The 21,995-nt window shown below is 34.2% G+C and overlaps 2 protein-coding genes across 2 annotated transcripts; both read right to left on the bottom strand.

Moving 5' to 3' along the window:
• Positions 1 to 3,004: 3,004 nt before the first annotated feature.
• Positions 3,005 to 6,525, bottom strand: LOC104241612 (patatin-T5-like). The gene is made up of 7 exons (XM_070164893.1): positions 6,240 to 6,525; positions 5,949 to 6,130; positions 4,914 to 5,076; positions 4,666 to 4,827; positions 4,199 to 4,495; positions 3,415 to 3,557; positions 3,005 to 3,301 (listed from the first exon to the last, which is right to left on the bottom strand). The coding sequence occupies exons 1-7, from the start codon at positions 6,405 to 6,407 to the stop codon at positions 3,244 to 3,246; spliced, it is 1,173 nt and encodes a 390-aa protein (XP_070020994.1). The 5' UTR covers positions 6,408 to 6,525; the 3' UTR covers positions 3,005 to 3,243.
• A 6,384-nt stretch (positions 6,526 to 12,909) lies between these two features.
• Positions 12,910 to 16,488, bottom strand: LOC138884104 (patatin-T5-like). The gene is made up of 7 exons (XM_070164892.1): positions 16,150 to 16,488; positions 15,859 to 16,040; positions 14,824 to 14,986; positions 14,576 to 14,737; positions 14,109 to 14,405; positions 13,320 to 13,462; positions 12,910 to 13,206 (listed from the first exon to the last, which is right to left on the bottom strand). Exons 1-7 carry the CDS (start codon positions 16,315 to 16,317, stop codon positions 13,149 to 13,151), a joined length of 1,173 nt encoding a protein of 390 aa, XP_070020993.1. The 5' UTR covers positions 16,318 to 16,488; the 3' UTR covers positions 12,910 to 13,148.
• Positions 16,489 to 21,995: the final 5,507 nt, after the last annotated feature.

Below are 21,995 nucleotides of genomic sequence, written 5' to 3'. Positions count from 1 at the left end.
AGGCCAATATATGTTATAGTAAAATAAAATTAAATTAAATGGATAGAACTGATTATTTTCCAAGATTAATGATACTATTGGAGATGGCTGTGCAAGATTATTTGGTAACTTGAATGGATTCAATTGGTTATTTCATCTTATGTCAAGCCAGGATCTAAGGCTGTCCAACGGGACGGGCCGTCCCGTCCCGTCCCGTCCCATCCCGCTTCAAGTTAAATGGGATGGGCCAATGTTAAACGGGACACGGGATGGGACGGGACGGCCATTTCATCCCGTTTCGTCCCGTCCCGTCCCATCCCGCATCCAGTCCCGCGTCCCGCCAAAAATTAATTTTTTTTTTTTAAACTAGTCGTTGGGCAATGGCTTAAATGGCAAAAATAGTTGTTGCCAACGGTCCAAATATCCCCTACACCCCCCAAAACACCCCCTACCCCCAAACTTTTAATATAACCCCTAAGTTTATTAAATTACACTTTGGCCCTATTTTCTACAATAAATACCCCCATTCTTCTTCATTTTTTCCCACAAAAATCAATCTTCTCTCTCAAATCTCTTATCTTCTAATATTCTAATATTTTATATTATTCTCTCTAATGAGATATTAACCACTGGGAGCGATGACGGCATAGAGCTCATGGAACACTAATCAACATTGCCAATTCCAGCAGAATTTCCGAGAGATATTATTGATAAGTTACAAAGAAGCTATATATGAGCTTACAAATATTAGTATGGTAATTGTAAGTGGCTACTAAGAGGCCTAGTTCAAACAGAACCCTTTCCTAGAAGGTGGATGCATAGATTAGGTGCTTTTAAAAAGAATTATATTTGTATTTGAGATTTGAAAGTTCTATTAATAAAATAAAAGGCTCTAAGCATTGAATTTTATTATGAATTGTTTTAGTTACTTAATAGTTAATACTTTAAAATTATATTAAATAAATTATAACTCTATTATAAATTTATAATTACTAGAATATTTCATTACAAGTCTTTATTTTTAATATTTTATAATTCTGTACATAGTTTTCTAATTTTTATTTTAACATAGTAACATTTAAGTTTATTAAATAATTAATCAAAATCTAGCCGTTGCAAACTTTAAAACAAAGTAATTTTTAAAAAACTAAATGTTTTTTAAAAAAAAATACACTTAACGCCCACGATCCCGTCCCGTTCCGTCCCGTTCCGTCCCGTCTCATCCCGTTTGTTAGCGGGACCGGATGTGATGAACGTTTCGTCCCGTTTCGTCCCATCCCACCACCGTCCCACTTAAATGTCGTCCCGTCCCGTTCCGTTAATTTGGTCCCGTCCCTTCCCGTTGGACAGCCTTGCCAGGATCAACCTAGCTAGAATAGCCAGGAAGTCATACCTTGCTAGACACAAATATATAGGCCATGATATTAAATAATTAGCTAGAGAAATAGCTAATATTGGCCAAGCATCCTAGTTATTTTTAGCTAGTGATTAGGGAATATTCCAAGCAAAAGTGGACAGAGGCTAGGATGTTTATAAGATTAGCTAGGCTAATAATTTTCAATGAAGTCAACATTTCTTCTTTTTTAAAAAAAAAAAATAAAAAGAAATTCTATCTAATTTAGGAGGATCTATTCATATTTTCCCAACGATCGGGTGTGGAGGTGCTTTACCAATTGAGCTAGTCTCACTTGGCAATAAAGTCAACATTAATTCAACTAACTTTGCTGGAATATAGCCTAGGAACAGCGTTTATTTACTAGGAATTGGTGCCTAGCAAAAAATCCTGGTTAACTCAGCAGGGATGAACCAATTTAAAGACTGAGGGTGTTTGAATTGGCTTTTAACCTGATCAAATTTGCTTTTAAGCTCTTTTTAGCTTTTTTCAGTGTTTGGTAAAGTTAAAAAGTGTTTAAAATAAGCCAAAAGCAATAAATTGGGCAATCCCAACTTAATGTTTTTTTGACTTAAAAGCTATTTCTGCTGAAAATCTACTTTTTTTAAGCTAATCCAAATAGGCTCTAATTGATACAATTAAAGTGGCTCCGAGATGTATCTTTGCGCCAGGATAATGATGTTATTGGAACACGTGAACATATGTTGGAATAAAAGTTGGAAAAAGATACAAAACTGGTCCGAAACCTCCCTTGTGGTACCTCGGTTGGGGTTGGCCAAAATGCGTTACAATGTACTCTCCTCCAAAGAGCACACTGTATAGAACACGACGACAATAACAAAAACAAACCCAATAAGCATTCATAAGCACGATGTCCAAATTCACCATATGAAGCTACTGGAACCATCCAAACTCCAAACCGGAGTCGTTTATAAAAAAGTCAAACTCCGGTCAACTCTTTCAACTTAAGTCTTCAACATTGGGACTAAATATCTCAATTCACTCCGAAACACCCCCGAAATCAAACCAACTAACCCGGAAAGTAACCACAAATGAACATAGAAGAAGCAGTAAATAGGATAACATGGCTACAATACACAAAACGAATGGCCGGATCACTATAAATGGAGTAAAGGCAATAAATAAGAACAACAACAAGATAAAAATACGATCGAATCCAAGAAAACAGTTAGACTCTAATAGCATCTCTCCAGCAAGAATGGTTGGAGGCTTTAGCAAATGATTCAGGCTCACGGGGCAGGTGAGGCATTGTGTCGTCGAAGAGAAAGCAATTGACTCTTCCATTTCTTGGTAGGAGTGCATATCTCTAATAAGAGAAGGAGAGCTACTTTTTTTATAGTACATTAATGAGCAGGACTGAAAGCCATTGAATAGTGAGACTCTAGAGTAGTCATAGAAAGAGGATCGAGGGCTCTGCAGGCATAAATTGTTCAGGTACGCCGTCAGTCTAAATTTCTAGCAGTCTTTTTCAGTTGTAATTGTTTTAATAAAAAAAGAATAAAGAAAGTCCCGAAGAGCGGAGCGGCCGTCCCCCCCCCCCCCCTATTCTGAATGGGAGTTCGGATCTATGTTCAAATGAGGGATAGTAATAGCAATATATGAATAAAAAGATCCATAAAACGGCAAGTTTTTCTATATTTATTTTCATTGGTTTGGCTTAGAATAACACAACCAAAAGTTTACACATAGTCCTTATAATTAGCATATTACATAGAGAGGGATATTTCTATTGAAACTTATCCCTCTCTTTTTATTTCTGAAATTGCAAAACACGTACGATAATCCTATAACAACACAAGATTTGACGGCCTAATGCATGCCTTGCAAGCGTTTATTCTTTAGCATAATTATTATGAGTCGGCTTTGTTTGCACGTCTTTTCTTCCTTTCTGAGAGCAATTTAGCAAACCTGCGTACAAATTAGGACAGTGTTATAAGTAGCAATAAAATAGATTTATAACTCAAACTAAAGTTTAGACTCTAAATAGATAAAGAATAATGGTGCACAGATATATGTCTTACTTCTTTAGAGCTTCCTCATTGGTTTCAGGATTCTCTTTGGAAACTGGTTTCTTCAACAAGTTTTCACCAACTTGTACCAATAAGTTCATATTAGCCTCTGTAGCATTATCCATTTGGGTTGTAGTACCAGTTAATGCATTTTCCTGGTATTACAGACAAAGAAAGGAACATAAAATAAAAGGAGAAGAAATGGTAAAGAAAGTATTCACTCTTACATTACAACTTGCAAATAATCTTGTACTCCCGCCGTTTCAATTTATGTGACATTATTTTATTTTTATTCTATTATAAAAAGAATGACAACTTATTAAGTTTTTGTTTGACCATAGATTTTGGAAACTCTTTTTCAAAAAATTTGAAAACATTGTTTGTTCAAAAATATGATCAGTTTTTGAGTTAAAAAAAAATCAAGTTCTCAAAAATTGATTTAGGACAGTTTTGGGTTAAATTTTTTCTTCCACACACAAAATTTCAAATTTTTTTCAAACAAAATGCATGTCCAAACACAACTTCAATTTTTAAAAATTATTTTTTAACACAACTTGAAAAACTCTTTTTTCAAGTTGAACCAAATCCTTGTCCAAACGCTAGCTAAGTTTGTAATCATTTAACTTAAATTTCATATTTTGCCCTTGATGAAAAGCTTTTATAGTCTTACAAGTATCTATAACTTGTTTTACATCATAAGTTTCAAAAGTTTTCATTTCTCTCTAAACTCCGTTATAAAATGGAACGGAGGGAGTAACTAGGAGTGTTACGTTGTTTTTGAGCGAGATTGCCTTACTTCAATCCTGAGGTAATTCGTTTCAGCACCAAGAGCGCGATAGATGGTGGCGATGTAATAATCATTCATAATAACACTTGCTTCAGATGACATTTCAATAAGAGGGTTCGAATTATTATGAAATAGCCAGGAAACAAGACCCCAATTATCTGCCTCCTTTGCTGTGTATGTCCCAGCAAAATCTGCAGTAGTGCCAGTCCCTAATGAGAGCAGCAAAACTTGTTTGACGTCCAATGGCTTTATAGAAGCAACTGATGGATCCACACTTTTGGTTACTGTGCTTACGGCAATTAAGGCCTGTCAACCAAAACCCATTATGGTTACTAAAGTATAGGTAATGAGCATGCATGCTGAAAAAGTCACGTGAAATAATCCACAGTACTAATTAAATAGACATCTAAATTAACTCTTTTGGATTATCTAACAAAAAAAGATTCAGAATTAAGATGATTTATGAGGGAATGTACCGGATTGACAGCAACAACACCACCATCAATAAGATTGAACTCATGCTGATTTCCTTTACCATCATCATTCTCAAAGTAATATGGAGGAAAATAAGTTGGAGCAGCAGCGGTACCATAGCATATGTCAGACATCTTAGCATCCAGATGAGGTGAGTTTGCTATCTGTATTTGTTTCATAATAAAGAATAATTACTAACGGCAATATTTCCATCTACATATCCAAATGATATGATTTATGGAAGACTTACCTCCGATTTGGTGAATATTATTGGCTGAAATTTCTTCATGTCAAAAGTTGGAATGACAACATTTGTTAAAGTCTGATGCAAACGAGTCTCTCCCAACTTGTCTTCCAGAACTTTGTGAAGATATTTTCCATCATATTTGGGGCCCAAAATGGGAGGCCAAACTCTGCAATTGAAACCAAATCTGTTTTATTATACTATTCTAGAAATTAAACATACAGCCTTTTGTCAGGATAGGTTTGGGAAAATGCATAAGTACCTCCTCACTTATAACTGGGTTTTCAACTGCACACTTAAATTTTGTAGGGGTTCTATTACCCCCTTGACAATTTTAAAATAGAATAAATTTATCCTTAAAATATCACGACCACGTCTATGTTGTGTTCTTTCTTTCTCTGTTCTTTCTGTCGCCTCCATTATCAATAACCCCAAAAATCACCATAATCATATCACTAAAATTAACTTTGTTTACCACTATATTATTTCATATGTCATGGTCAAAGTACCCAAAATTATTATATTCTTCAAATTTACCCTAGTTTTGATTCTGATTTCGGGAATCAAATTGTATCTCGTCTCAAATTTTTTCATATGTCATGGTCAAAGTACCCAAAATTATTTGACTACATACAGTACGGATCTCATACCCACACTTATACTAGTATTGTATCGACTCGAGTTCGGCACCTAAACTACCGTGTCGGAGCAACTTAGTTTTTAGGGGATCAGTTTGGGTGTATGGGTGAATATTTTAGGTTTTCTTTGGGTGTTAATATTTTATTTGGTCCAAAAATACAAAAAAAAAAAATCCATGTAGGCTGTCATGTCATTTTTTCACCGGAAAGTTTGATAATTTTAGTTGAGTGATCATTTGCTTGCATTAGTCATAGTTTAATGACTTTAGTCAATAATTTTAAATTATTGAATGACGTTATAAGTAATGAACTCTTATTTTTTATATCGTTTAGGTGATCTAATAGTTAGCTAAACTTAGAATAGAAGTTTTAAATATATATATATATATAAAACTATATGTACCCCTGTGGAAAAATCTTAGGGCCATGCTCGAAGTAAAAGGATACAATATCTTTGGCAGCAGAGAAGGGACGACCCTTTTCATTTGGAGCACTTATCATAGTGGTCAATATGCCACCTGTACTTGTCCCCGCAATCACATCAAAGTAATCTGCAAGTCTTGCATCTTCATTATTGTCTAATTCCTGACTCAAAAACAATCATTCATCAATCAGGAAAATATAAGCCCCAAGTAATAAAAAGAAAAAGTCAAGAAACAATTAAGAAACCATGGAAAATATGTTTACAGTATACCTGGAGTTGGCTTTCCAAAAAAGAAAGAACAGTAGCAGGGATGATGCCTTTAATGCCACCTCCATCAATGCTTAGAACAGTCGCTATTTCTCCCACCACAGAGGATGTTGATCCAGTAGTTGCCAGTACCAAAAAAAATAGAATAAAATAAGATCCAGTAGTTGCCATTTCAGATAATTAGAGTATCTTTTTTGGACTACAAAAGTTGCAAATAATAATTAATTGCTCAAGTATTGAAATTTCCTTGGTGCTTTGATCATCAAACAAGAAGGGTTTATATAACCATGTAAACAGTGTAACGCCTCTTGGATCACTGTGTTACAATTTTCCCACGAGGTTAGGGTTTTCTTTAATGTCTTTTGGCTTTTACTACGATGACAAACATGAAGATGACTGGTAACGGTCTTTTTATTTATAAAATTGCAAATAGAAAGAATTAGCACATGCCATATTCACGGGCATATCTAAGGTGGTCCCAGGGTTACATATAGTATACTTTTTCAAAATACTTAAATATATATATGTACACTCAAGCTCAAAGTATTATATAATATGATGATTATTGGATGCACTCCTCTAAGTGAAGTTGGGAGTTAAATAGTATCTCAAGCTCATTTATGTTTTTACTTAAATGAGATCATTTGTACTTCAAGTTTTTTTTTTTTTTTGGTAAATAAACACTTCAAAGCTAACTTAAATGACTTCTTTGTCAGATTCAAATTTAATCATATACCACTTTAGCGTTTAGGGAGTAATTTTTACTTCAATGAGTGATTAAACCCGCAGACTAAAAAGATGGCATAAGTACTGTTTATTCATTGAAAATAATATTAGAATTATAGATAATACGAAGTTAATTGATAGTGTAGCCACACCGAACTAGCAATATGGATAAAATCTACATCAATTATGTCTATATAAGCGTGATGATCTGATAAGTGATTTTGGGTTTTAACCTTTATTTACGTGTTATGAAACTTCGGCTATTTCCGTTTAGTATTTTTCGATTTCCGTGCACAGTCCGTGTTTTGTTCCGGAAAGTCTCTATATGAAGAATTAAGGAAAATGTAATTTTTTGCCTTAAAAATAATTTGTGTTGACTACGGTCAACATTTTGTGTAAACGAACTCGGATCTGTATTTTGAAGGTCTCGGTAGGTCTTTATCGTGATTTGGAACTTGGACGTATGTCTGAAATTTAATTTGGAAATTCCTAACTTGTTTTGACTTATTTCGCCGAAAACTAGCATTTTTGAAAGTTAAAATTTTCAAGGTTTGTCCGGAAATTGAGTTCTTAGCTAACTGGTTTGAATTTTTGTGTTGAAACTTGGAATAGTTCTCTATTGCTATTTGAAATTTGTCTACAAAATTTAATCTAATTTTGAATTGATATGACGTGATTCCGATATCTGGTTGTAAATTTGAAAGTCCTTGAGTTTCTTTGAAAATTTCATGCATTTTGATGTTTAGATTCATGGTTCTAGATGTTATTTGGTATTTTGATCTAGTGAGCTTGTTCATATGATGTTATTACACTTTTGTGGATGTTTGGGCTGGAGCCTTGAGGGCTCGGATGAGCTTCGAACATGTTCCAGAATGGTTTTGAACTGAAATTTGACTGCTAGTGTTGCTGGTGCTCAGGTATCGTAATTGCAAGCACCAACATTGAAATTGAGAAGGTGATAGTGGGGCTCAGTTGCCGCAATTGTGTCATCCCTTCGAATTTTGCGAAGTCTGCCAGATTTGCCTTGGTTCAGAATTGCGAACATTTATTCGCATTTGCCAAACTCCCAACTTCGATTTGTGAAGCTTTTTCTTGTAAATGCAAGGTTTTATGAGGCTATCAGGGTTCGCAAATGAGAGCCCTAGTCCGCAATTGATTGCGAACCCTCTCTCGCAAGTGCGACATCTACAAATGGTAAAAGAGCTGGGAGACGGGATTCTTGAAAATATTCTGAACCCTAGACTCAGTAGGAGACGATTTTGAAGAGGGAATTTCATCTAAAAATTTTGGTAAGTGATTCTAATCTTTTTCTAATCATGTTCCATCAATTTATCTTAGATTTTAACATCAAAATCATGTGAATCAAAGTGAAAAGTTGCGAAACCTTGTTAAATATTTGAAAATCAAACAATTGAGTTTTGAGAATCGATTTGGACACGAATTTTAAAACTAATAACATATTTGAACTCATAGAGTCATGGATAGTCTGAATCTACTATTGTACTCAGATTTTGATCGGGCGAACCCCGGATTGACTTTTTGACTTCTTGGGAAAAGTGTAATGACTTTAGCTTTATCTATTGTAATTGATTTTTCTAGTATTTTTTGATGATATTAAGCCAATTTTGGTTAGATTCGACTGGTTTGGAGGTAAATTTTAGAGGAAAGACCATGGTTGAGGTTTGATTTGATTGGACTTGATTTTCTTTGAAGCCATTTTGATGTTCTTGAACTTTGGTGATTGAATAATTGAGATGAGAGGTAGAGATTGTCCTACTGGGCGTGCCAGAATTTGTAGACAATAAATTTGTGTCGAGAAAATAAAATCAAGACCGAACCATGACCAAATCCATAGAGGGGTGGCCAAACGAGTAAACTTTGTTGCCGGAGGAAAAAACCACTAAAGCAACTTCAGCACCACTTAGTGTACAAAGTTCACTAGCCTTCTTGAAGAGACCAGCGTGTAGTTTAGAGAAACTCGCTTGTAAGTTTCTCTCATTTTGTATCTTCACCATGTCAATTTTTTTCCGACCATTACTCTTTCTTCCCATGGCTAAACCTATGCTTTGAAAAACAAGGAGAAGTGTGATTTTTGGTCTCACCCTTAAGAGTTTATTTATAACTGTAAAATCATTTCATTGTTTGAATGGAAATGAATTCAAATAACCAGGGAATCAAACATTTTTATGTTAATTCCTTTTCTAGAAGGATTTGAAACAAATCTGGGCCTCATTCTTTTTCCCTTTTCCTTAATTGTCAGTGCTAATCCTAAATGATCATAATTAGACAATACATATTTTACTTTATTAGAATTTTGTTATTGGATTGCACTTAGAACACCAATTATTATTTTTTTAACAAGTTAAAGAAAAGTAACAAAAATAATGAGGAGTACCTTTTATGCGGGGGTCAGAAATTTTTGCTGCATGCGCCATTCATTTATGGTATAAGTTTTAGTACGTTCATACACAAAAAGATGGCAATTTATGAGGTAATATTTTTTTTTGTCGTATAGTGCTCGTGCATTTCTAAATTTACTCTAGTTTTTATGTGTATATCTTCTTATATAGTCTTGCTTAGTAAAAATCATTCCATTATAAGCTTTAAATATGTTAAAATATTTATTCTCTTACTCATAAAGTATAAATTTTTGAGAAATTAATATAAATCTTAAGATAATTAATTACAGAGTAATTTAAGCCTTTACAAACTCGCGAATCCTAATCGTAATACTTATGGCAAGTGAAAGAATATAATTTTGTAGTCCAAACCCTAAACTCGAATCATAATTTTTCGAATAACTTTAATCTTTATTAACCTCTTAAAACGCCCTTCTAAACCTAACATGATAAATAGTACATGCAAAAATAATTATAACTACGCCTCGGTTCTAAATAAATTGAAGTTAATTATATATGAATTATCTCTGTCCATGTTTCACAATGTAAACTCATTTTCAGGCCAATATATGTTATAGTAAAATAAAATAAAATTAAATGGATAGAACTGATTATTTTCCAAGATTAATGATACTATTGGAGATGGCTGTGCAAGATTATTTGGTAACTTGAATGGATTCAATTGGTTATTTCATCTTATGTCAAGCCAGGATCTAAGGCTGTCCAACGGGACGGGCCGTCCCGTCCCGCGTCCCGTCCCGTCCCATCCCGCTTCAAGTTAAATGGGATGGGCCAATGTTAAACGGGACACGGGATGGGACGGGACGATCATTTCGTCCCGTTTCGTCCCGTTCCGTCCATTCCCGCGTCCATTCCCGCGTCCCGCCAGAAATTATTAATTTTTTTTTAAACTAGCCGTTGGGCAATGGCTTAAATGGCAAAAATAGTCGTTGCCAACGGTCCAAATAGCCCCCACACCCCCTACCCCCAAACTTTTAATATAACCCCTAAGTTTACTAAATTATACTTTGACCCTATCTTCTACAATAAATACCCCCATTCTTCTTCATTTTTTCCCACAAAAATCAATCTTCTCTCTCAAATCTCTTATATTCTAATATTCTATATTATTCTCTCTAATGAGATATTAACCACTGGGAGCGATGACGGCATAGAGAGCTCATGGAACACTAATCAACATTGCCAATTCTAGCAGAATGTCCGAGAGATATTATTGATAAGTTACAAAGAAGCTATATATGAGCTTACAAATATTACTATGATAATTGTAATTGGCTACTAAGAGGCCTAGTTCAAACAGAACCCTTTCCTAGAAGGTGGATGCGTAGATTAGGTGCTCTTAAAAATAATTATATTTGTATTTGAGATTTGAAAGTTCTATTAATAAAATAAAAGGCTCTAAGCATTGAATTTTATTTATGAATTGTTTTAGTTACTTAATAGTTAATACTTTAAAATTATATTAAATAAATTATAACTCTATTATAAATTTATAATTACTAGAATATTTCATTACAAGTCTTTTTTTTTTTAATATTTTATAATTCTTTACATAGTTTTCTAATTTTCATTTTAACATAGTAACATTTAAGTTTATTAAATAATTAATCAAAAATCTAGTCGTTGCAAACTTTAAAAACAAAGTAATTTTTAAAAAACTAAATGTTTTAAAAAAAATACACTTAAGGCCCACGAACCCGTCCCGTGCCGTCCCGTTCCGTCCCGTCCCATCCCGTTTGTTAGCGGAACGGGATGAGATGAACGTTTTGTCCCGTTTCGTCCCATCCCGCCATCGTCCCGCTTAAATGTCGTCTCGTCCCGTTCCGTTAATTTGGTCCCGTCCCGTTGGACAGCCTTGCCAGGATCAACCTAGCTAGAATAGCCAGGAAGTCATACCTTGATAGACACAAATATATAGGCCATGATATTAAATAATTAGCTAGAGAAATAGCTAATATTGGCCAAGCATCCTAGTTATTTTTAGCTAGTGATTAGGGAATATTCCAAGCAAAAGTGGACAGAGGCTAGGATGTTTATTAGATTAGCTAGGCTAATAATTTTCAATGAAGTCAACATTTCTTCTTTTTTTTTTAAAAAAAAAAAAAAAAAAATTCTATCCAATTTAGGAGGATCTATTCATATTTTCCCAACGATCGTGTGTGGAGATGCTTTACCAATTGAGCTAGTCTTACTTGGCAATAAAGTCAACATTAATTCAACTAACTTTGCTGGAATATAGCCTGGGAACAGCGTTTATTTACTAGGAATTGGTGCCTAGCAAAAAATCCTGGTTAACTCAGTAGGGATGAACCAATTTAAAGATTGAGGGTGTTTGGATTGGCTTTTAACCGGATCAAATTTGCTTTTAAGCTCTTTTTAGCTTTTTCAGTGTTTGGTAAAGTTAAAAAGTGTTTAAAATAAGCCAAAAGCAATAAATTGGGCAATCCCAACTTAATGCTTTTTGACTTAAAAGCTATTTCTGCTGAAAATCTAGTTTTTTTAAGCTAATCCAAATAGGCTCCAATTGATACAATTAAAGTGGCTCCGAGATGTATCTCCGCGCCAGGATAATGATGTTATTGGAACACGTGAACATATGTTGGAATAAAAGGTGAAAAAAGATACAAAACTGGTCCAAAACCTCCCTTGTGGTACCTCGGTTGGGGTTGGCCAAAATGCGTTACAATGTACTCTCCTCCAAAGAGCACACTGTATAGAACACGACGACAATAACAAAAACAAATCCAATGAGCATTCATAAGCACAGTATTCAAATTCACCATATGAAGCTACTGGAACCATCCAAACTCCAAACCGGAGTCATTTATAAAAAAGTCAAACTCCGGTCAACTCTTTCAACTTGAGCCTTCAACATTGGGACTAAATATTTCAATTCACTCCGAAACACCCCCGAAATCAAACCAACTAACCCGGAAAGTAACCACAAATGAACATAGAAGAAGCAGTAAATAGGATAACATGGCTACAATACACAAAACGAATGGCCGGATCACTATAAATGGAGTAAAGGCAATAAATAAGAACAACAACAAGATAAAAATACGATCGAATCCAAGAAAACAGTTAGACTCTAATAGCATCTCTCCAGCAAGAATGGTTGGAGGCTTTAGCAAATGATTCAGGCTCACGGGGCAGGTGAGGCATTGTGTCGTCGAAGAGAAAGCAATTGACTCTTCCATTTCTTGGTAGGAGTGCATATCTCTAATAAGAGAAGGAGAGCTACTTTTTTTATAGTACATTAATGAGCAGGACTGAAAGCCATTGAGTAGTGAGACTCTAGAGTAGTCATAGAAAGAGAATCGAGGGCTCTGCAGGCATAAATTGTTCAGGTACGCCGTCAGTCTAAATTTCTAGCAGTCTTTTTCAGTTGTAATTGTTTTAATAAAAAAAGAATAAAGAAAGTCCCGAAGAGCGGAGCGGCCGTCCCCCCCCCCCCCCTATTCTGAATGGGAGTTCGGATCTATGTTCAAATGAGGGATAGTAATAGCAATATATGAATAAAAAGATCCATAAAACGGCAAGTTTTTCTATATTTATTTTCATTGGTTTGGCTTAGAATAACACAACCAAAAGTTTACACATAGTCCTTATAATTAGCATATTACATAGAGAGGGATATTTCTATTGAAACTTATCCCTCTCTTTTTATTTCTGAAATTGCAAAACACGTACGATAATCCTATAACAACACAAGATTTGACGGCCTAATGCATGCCTTGTAAGCGTTTATTCTTTAGCATAATTATTATGAGTCGGCTTTGTTTGCACGTCTTTTCTTCCTTTCTGAGAGCAATTTAGCAAACCTGCGTACAAATTAGGACAGTGTTATAAGTAGCAATAAAATAGATTTATAATTCAAACTAAAGTTTAGACTCTAAATAGATAAAGAATAATGGTGCACAGATATATGTCTTACTTCTTTAGAGCTTCCTCATTGGTTTCAGGATTCTCTTTGGAAACTGGTTTCTTCAACAAGTTTTCACCAACTTGTACCAATAAGTTCATATTAGCCTCTGTAGCATTATCCATTTGGGTTGTAGTACCAGTTAATGCATTTTCCTGGTATTACAGACAAAGAAAGGAACATAAAATAAAAGGAGAAGAAATGGTAAAGAAAGTATTCACTCTTACATTAATCAACTTGCAAATAATCTTGTACTCCCGCCGTTTTAATTTATGTGACATTATTTTATTTTTATTCTATTATAAAAAGAATGACAACTTACAAAGTTTCCGTTTGGCCATAGATTTTGGAAACTCTTTTTCAAAAAATTTGAAAACATTGTTTGTTCAAAAATATGATCAGTTTTTGAGTAAAAAAAAAAAAATCAAGTTCTCAAAAATTGATTTAGGACAGTTTTGGGTTAAATTTTTTCTTCCACACACAAAATTTCAAATTTTTTTCAAACAAAATGCATGTCCAAACAGAACTTCATTTTTTAAAAATTATTTTTTAACACAACTTGAAAAACTCTTTTTTCAAGTTGAACCAAATCCTTGTCCAAACGCTAGCTAAGTTTGTAATCATTTAACTTAAATTTCATATTGTGCCCTTGATGAAAAGCTTTTATAGTCTTACAAGTATCTATAACTTGTTTTACATCATAAGTTTCAAAAGTTTTCATTTCTCTCTAAACTCCGTTATAAAATGGAACGGAGGGAGTAACTAGGAGTGTTACGTTGTTTTTGAGCGAGATTGCCTTACTTCAATCCTGAGGTAATTCGTTTCAGCACCAAGAGCGCGATAGATGGTGGCGATGTAATAATCATTCATAATAACACTTGCTTCAGATGACATTTCAATAAGAGGGTTCGAATTATTATGAAATAGCCAGGAAACAAGACCCCAATTATCTGCCTCCTTTGCTGTGTATGTCCCAGCAAAATCTGCAGTAGTGCCAGTCCCTAATGAGAGCAGCAAAACTTGTTTGACGTCCAATGGCTTTATAGAAGCAACTGATGGATCCACACTTTTGGTTACTGTGCTTACGGCAATTAAGGCCTGTCAACCAAAACCCATTATGGTTACTAAAGTATAGGTAATGAGCATGCATGCTGAAAAAGTCACGTGAAATAATCCACAGTACTAATTAAATAGACATCTAAATTAACTCTTTTGGATTATCTAACAAAAAAAGATTCAGAATTAAGATGATTTATGAGGGAATGTACCGGATTGACAGCAACAACACCACCATCAATAAGATTGAACTCATGCTGATTTCCTTTACCATCATCATTCTCAAAGTAATATGGAGGAAAATAAGTTGGAGCAGCAGCGGTACCATAGCATATGTCAGACATCTTAGCATCCAGATGAGGTGAGTTTGCTATCTGTATTTGTTTCATAATAAAGAATAATTACTAACGGCAATATTTCCATCTACATATCCAAATGATATGATTTATGGAAGACTTACCTCCGATTTGGTGAATATTATTGGCTGAAATTTCTTCATGTCAAAAGTTGGAATGACAACATTTGTTAAAGTCTGATGCAAACGAGTCTCTCCCAACTTGTCTTCCAGAACTTTGTGAAGATATTTTCCATCATATTTGGGGCCCAAAATGGGAGGCCAAACTCTGCAATTGAAACCAAATCTGTTTTATTATACTATTCTAGAAATTAAACATACAGCCTTTTGTCAGGATAGGTTTGGGAAAATGCATAAGTACCTCCTCACTTATAACTGGGTTTTCAACTGCACACTTAAATTTTGTAGGGGTTCTATTACCCCCTTGACAATTTTAAAATAGAATAAATTTATCCTTAAAATATCACGACCACGTCTATGTTGTGTTCTTTCTTTCTCTGTTCTTTCTGTCGCCTCCATTATCAATAACCCCAAAAATCACCATAATCATATCACTAAAATTAACTTTGTTTACCACTATATTATTTCATATGTCATGGTCAAAGTACCCAAAATTATTATATTCTTCAAATTTACCCTAGTTTTGATTCTGATTTCGGGAATCAAATTGTATCTCGTCTCAAATTTTTTCATATGTCATGGTCAAAGTACCCAAAATTATTTGACTACATACAGTACGGATCTCATACCCACACTTATACTAGTATTGTATCGACTCGAGTTCGGCACCTAAACTACCGTGTCGGAGCAACTTAGTTTTTAGGGGATCAGTTTGGGTGTATGGGTGAATATTTTAGGTTTTCTTTGGGTGTTAATATTTTATTTGGTCCAAAAATACAAAAAAAAAAAATCCATGTAGGCTGTCATGTCATTTTTTCACCGGAAAGTTTGATAATTTTAGTTGAGTGATCATTTGCTTGCATTAGTCATAGTTTAATGACTTTAGTCAATAATTTTAAATTATTGAATGACGTTATAAGTAATGAACTCTTATTTTTTATATCGTTTAGGTGATCTAATAGTTAGCTAAACTTAGAATAGAAGTTTTAAATATATATATATATATAAAACTATATGTACCCCTGTGGAAAAATCTTAGGGCCATGCTCGAAGTAAAAGGATACAATATCTTTGGCAGCAGAGAAGGGACGACCCTTTTCATTTGGAGCACTTATCATAGTGGTCAATATGCCACCTGTACTTGTCCCCGCAATCACATCAAAGTAATCTGCAAGTCTTGCATCTTCATTATTGTCTAATTCCTGACTCAAAAACAATCATTCATCAATCAGGAAAATATAAGCCCCAAGTAATAAAAAGAAAAAGTCAAGAAACAATTAAGAAACCATGGAAAATATGTTTACAGTATACCTGGAGTTGGCTTTCCAAAAAAGAAAGAACAGTAGCAGGGATGATGCCTTTAATGCCACCTCCATCAATGCTTAGAACAGTCGCTATTTCTCCCACCACAGAGGATGTTGATCCAGTAGTTGCCAGTACCAAAAAAAATAGAATAAAATAAGATCCAGTAGTTGCCATTTCAGATAATTAGAGTATCTTTTTTGGACTACAAAAGTTGCAAATAATAATTAATTGCTCAAGTATTGAAATTTCCTTGGTGCTTTGATCATCAAACAAGAAGGGTTTATATAACCATGTAAACAGTGTAACGCCTCTTGGATCACTGTGTTACAATTTTCCCACGAGGTTAGGGTTTTCTTTAATGTCTTTTGGCTTTTACTACGATGACAAACATGAAGATGACTGGTAACGGTCTTTTTATTTATAAAATTGCAAATAGAAAGAATTAGCACATGCCATATTCACGGGCATATCTAAGGTGGTCCCAGGGTTACATATAGTATACTTTTTCAAAATACTTAAATATATATATATATATATATATACACTCAAGCTCAAAGTATTATATAATATGATGATTATTTGATGCACTCCTCTAAGTGAAGTTGGGAGTTAAATAGTATCTCAAGCTCATTTATGTTTTTACTTAAATGAGATCATTTGTACTTCAAGTTTTTTTTTTTTTTTTTTTTTGGTAAATAAACACTTCAAAGCTAACTTAAATGACTTCTTTGTCAGATTCAAATTTAATCATATACCACTTTAGCGTTTAGGGAGTAATTTTTACTTCAATGAGTGATTAAACCCGCAGACTAAAAAGATGGCATAAGTACTGTTTATTCATTGAAAATAATATTAGAATTATAGATAATACGAAGTTAATTGATAGTGTAGCCACACCGAACTAGCAATATGGATAAAATCTACATCAATTATGTCTATATAAGCGTGATGATCTGATAAGTGATTTTGGGTTTTAACCTTTATTTACGTGTTATGAAACTTCGGCTATTTCCGTTTAGTATTTTTCGATTTCCGTGCACAGTCCGTGTTTTGTTCCGGAAAGTCTCTATATGAAGAATTAAGGAAAATGTAATTTTTTGCCTTAAAAATAATTTGTGTTGACTACGGTCAACATTTTGTGTAAACGAACTCGGATCTGTATTTTGAAGGTCTCGGTAGGTCCTTATCGTGATTTGGAACTTGGACGTATGTCTGAAATTTAATTCGGAAATTCCTAACTTGTTTTGACTTATTTCGCCGAAAACTAGCATTTTTGAAAGTTAAAATTTTCAAGGTTTGTCCGGAAATTGAGTTCTTAGCTAACTGGTTTGAATTTTTTTGTTGAAACTTGGAATAGTTCTGTATTGCTATTTGAAATTTGTCTACAAAATTTAATCTAATTTTGAATTGATATGACGTGATTCGGATATCCGGTTGTAAATTTGAAAGTCCTTGAGTTTCTTTGAAAATTTCATGCATTTTGATGTTTAGATTCATGGTTCTAGATGTTATTTGGTATTTTGATCTAGTGAGCTTGTTCATATGATGTTATTACACTTTTGTGGATGTTTGGGCTGGAGCCTTGAGGGCTCGGATGAGCTTCGAACATGTTCCAGAATGGTTTTGAACTGAAATTTGACTGCTAGTGTTGCTGGTGCTCAGGTATCGTAATTGCAAGCACCAACATTGAAATTGAGAAGGTGATAGTGGGGCTCAGTTGCCGCAATTGTGTCATCCCTTCGAATTTTGCGAAGTCTGCCAGATTTGCCTTGGTTCAGAATTGCGAACATTTATTCGCATTTGCCAAACTCCCAACTTCGATTTGTGAAGCTTTTTCTTGTAAATGCAAGGTTTTATGAGGCTATCAGGGTTCGCAAATGAGAGCCCTAGTCCGCAATTGATTGCGAACCCTCTCTCGCAAGTGCGACATCTACAAATGGTAAAAGAGCTGGGAGACGGGATTCTTGGAAATATTCTGAACCCTAGACTCAGTAGGAGACGATTTTGAAGAGGGAATTTCATCTAAAAATTTTGGTAAGTGATTCTAATCTTTTTCTAATCATGTTCCATCAATTTATCTTAGATTTTAACATCAAAATCATGTGAATCAAAGTGAAAAGTTGCGAAACCTTGTTAAATATTTGAAAATCAAACAATTGAGTTTTGAGAATCGATTTGGACACGAATTTTAAAACTAATAACATATTTGAACTCATAGAGTCATGGATAGTCTGAATCTACTATTGTACTCAGATTTTGATCGGGCGAACCCCGGATTGACTTTTTGACTTCTTGGGAAAAGTGTAATGATCTTAGCTTGAAGAGACCAGCGTGTCGTTTAGAGAAACTCGCTTGTAAGTTTCTCTCATTTTGTATCTTCACCATGTCAATTTTTTTCCGACCATTACTCTTTCTTCCCATGGCTAAACCTATGCTTTGAAAAACAAGGAGAAGTGTGATTTTTGGTCTCACCCTTAAGAGTTTATTTATAACTGTAAAATCATTTCATTGTTTGAATGGAAATGAATTCAAATAACCAGGGAATCAAACATTTTTATGTTAATTCCTTTTCTAGAAGGATTTGAAACAAATCTGGGCCTCATTCTTTTTCCCTTTTCCTTAATTGTCAGTGCTAATCCTAAATGATCATAATTAGACAATACATATTTTACTTTATTAGAATTTTGTTATTGGATTGCACTTAGAACACCAATTATTATTTTTTTAACAAGTTAAAGAAAAGTAACAAAAATAATGAGGAGTACCTTTTAGGCGGGGGTCAGAAATTTTTGCTGCATGCGCCATTCATTTATGGTATAAGTTTTAGTACGTTCATACACAAAAAGATGGCAATTTATGAGGTAATATTTTTTTTTGTCGTATAGTGCTCGTGCATTTCTAAATTTACTCTAGTTTTTATGTGGATATCTTCTTATATAGTCTTGCTTAGTAAAAATCATTCCATTATAAGCTTTAAATATGTTAAAATATTTATTCTCTTACTCATAAAGTATAAATTTTTGAGAAATTAATATAAATCTTAAGATATTTAATTAGAGAGTAATTTAAGCCTTAAACTCGCGAATCCTAATCGTAATACTTATGGCAAGTGAAAGAATATAATTTTGTAGTCCAAACCCTAAACTCGAATCATAATTTTTCGAATAACTTTAATCTTTATTAACCTCTTAAAACGCCCTTCTAAACCTAACATGATAAATAGTACATGCAAAAATAATTATAACTACGCATCGGTTCTAAATAAATTGGGGTTAATTATATATGAATTATCTCTGTCCATGTTTCTCCATGTAAACTCATTTCAGGCCAATATATGTTATAGTAAAATAAAATAAAATTAAATGGATAGAACTGATTATTTTCCAAGATTAATGATTACTATTGGAGATGGCTGTGCAAGATTATTTGGTAACTTGAATGGATTCAATTGGTTATTTCATCTTATGTCAAGCCAGGATCTAAGGCTGTCCAACGGGACGGGCCGTCCTGTCCCGCGTCCCGTCCCGTCCCATCCCGCTTCAAGTTAAATGGGATGGGCCAATGTTAAACGGGACACGTGATGGGATGGGACGGCCATTTCGTCCCGTTTCGTCCCGTCCCGTCTCATCCCGCGTCCATTCCCGCGTCCCGTCAGAAATTAATTTTTTTTTTTAAACTAGCCGTTGGGCAATGGCTTAAATGGCAAAAATAGTCGTTGTCAACGGTCCAAATAGCCCCTACACCCCCCAAAACACCCCCTACCCCCAAACTTTTAATATAACCCTTAAGTTTATTAAATTATACTTTGGCCCTATTTTCTACAATAATACCCCCATTCTTCTTCATTTTTTCCCACAAAAAATTAATCTTCTCTCTCAAATCTCTTATATTCTAATATTCTATCTATATTCTATATTATTCTCTCTAATGAGATACTAACCACTGGGAGCGATGACGGCATAGAGCTCATGAATCACCAATCAACATTGCCAATTCCAGCAGAATGTCCGAGAGATATTATTGATAAGTTATAAAGAAGCTATATAGGAGCTTACAAATATTAGTATGATAATTTGTAATTTGCTACTAAGAGGCCTAGTTCAAACAGAACCCTTCCTAGAAGGTGGCTGCGTAGATTAGGTGTTCTTCAAAAGAATTATATTTGTATTTGAGATTTGAAAGTTCTATTAATAAAATAAAAGGCTCTAAGCGTTGAATTTTATTTATGAATTGTTTTAGTTACTTAATAGTTAATACTTTAAAATTATATTAAATAAATTATAACTCTATTATAAATTTATAATTACTAGTATTTCATTACAAGTCTTTTGTTTTAATATATTATAATTCTTTACATAGTTTTCTAATTTTCATTTTAACATAGTAACATTTAAGTTTATTAAATAATTTATCAAAAATCTAGTCGTTGCAAACTTTAAAAACAAAGTAATTTTTAAAAACCAAATATTTTTTTTAAAAAAAATACACTTAAGGCCCACGAACCCGTACCGTCCCGTCCCATCCCGTTTGTTAGCGGGACGGGATGGGATGAACGTTTCGTCCCGTTTGTCCCGTCCCGTTTTGTCTCATCCCGCCACCGTCCCGCTTAAATGTCGTCCCGTCCCCTCCCGTTCCATTAATTTGGTCCCATCCCGTTTCGTTGGACAGCCTTGCCAGGATCAACCTAGCTAGAATAGCCAGGAAGTCATACCTTGATAGACACAAATATATAGGCCATGATATTAAATAATTAGCTAGAGAAATAGCTAATATTGGCCAAGCAGCCTAGTTATTTTTAGCTAGTGATTAGGGAATATTCCAAGCAAAAGTGGACAGAGGCTAGGATGTTTATAAGATTAGCTAGGCTAATAATTTTCAATGAATTCAACATTTCTTCTTTTTTTTTAAAAAAATAAAAAACATTCTATCCAATTTAGGAGGATCTATTCATATTTTCCCAACGATCGTGTGTGGGGTGTTTTACTAATTGAGCTAGTCTCACTTGGCAATAAAGTCAACATTAATTCAACTAACTTTGCTGGAATATAGCCTGGGAACAACGTTTATTTACTAGGAATAGGTGCCTAGCAAAAAATCCTGGTTAACTCAGTAGGGATGAACCAATTTAAAGACTGGGGGTGTTTGGATTGGCTTTTAACCTGATCAAATTTGTTTTAAGCTCTTTTTACCTTTTTTCAGTGTTTGGTAAAGTCAAAAAATGTTTAAAATAAGCGAAAAACAATAAATTGGGCAATCCCAACTTATGTTTTTTTGACTTAAAAGCTGTTTCTGCTGAAAATCTACCTTTTTTAAGCTAATCAAAATAGGCTCTAATTGATACAATTAAAGTGGCTCCGAGATGTATCTCCGCGCCAGGATAATGATGTTATTGGAACACGTGAACATATGTTGGAATAAAAGTTGGAAAAAGATACAAAACTGGTCCGAAACCTCCCTTGTGGTACCTCTGTTGGGGTTGGCCAAAATGCGTTACAATGTACTCTCCTCCAAAGAGCACACTTTATAGAACACGACGACAATAACAAAAACAAACCCAATGAGCATTCATAAGCACGGTGTCCAAATTCACCATATGAAGCTACTGGAACCATCCAAACTCCAAACCGGAGTCGTTTATAAAAAAGTCAAACTCCGGTCAACTCTTTCAACTTAAGCCTTCAACATTGGGACTAAATATCTCAATTCACTCCGAAAAACCCCCGAAATCAAACCAACTAACCCAGAAAGTAACCACAAATGAACATAGAAGAAGCAGTAAATAGGATAATATGGCTACAATACACAAAACGAATGGCCGATTCACTATAAATGGAGTAAAGGCAATAAATAAG

Source organism: Nicotiana sylvestris, chromosome 12, assembly GCF_000393655.2.
Source record: "Nicotiana sylvestris chromosome 12, ASM39365v2, whole genome shotgun sequence".
Lineage (NCBI taxonomy): Eukaryota > Viridiplantae > Streptophyta > Magnoliopsida > Solanales > Solanaceae > Nicotiana > Nicotiana sylvestris.
The sequence above is the reverse complement of the archived record's forward strand: the minus strand, read 5'-3'. Positions and strand labels throughout refer to the sequence as shown.

What these genes read in the sequence shown, in the direction of transcription:
- LOC104241612 (XM_070164893.1), bottom strand. Translation starts at nt 6,407, where the DNA reads ATGGCAACTACTGGATCTTATTTTATTCTATTTTTTTTGGTACTGGCA. An exon ending in TTTTGGAAAGCCAACTCCAG is followed by an intron (nt 6,131 to 6,239) that starts GTATACTGTAAA and finishes TTTTTGAGTCAG; the next exon opens with GAATTAGACAATAATGAAGA. An exon ending in CCTAAGATTTTTCCACAGGG is followed by an intron (nt 5,077 to 5,948) that starts GTACATATAGTT and finishes TTTCAATTGCAG; the next exon opens with AGTTTGGCCTCCCATTTTGG.
- LOC138884104 (XM_070164892.1), bottom strand. Translation starts at nt 16,317, where the DNA reads ATGGCAACTACTGGATCTTATTTTATTCTATTTTTTTTGGTACTGGCA. An exon ending in CCTAAGATTTTTCCACAGGG is followed by an intron (nt 14,987 to 15,858) that starts GTACATATAGTT and finishes TTTCAATTGCAG; the next exon opens with AGTTTGGCCTCCCATTTTGG. An exon ending in TAATATTCACCAAATCGGAG is followed by an intron (nt 14,738 to 14,823) that starts GTAAGTCTTCCA and finishes AAACAAATACAG; the next exon opens with ATAGCAAACTCACCTCATCT.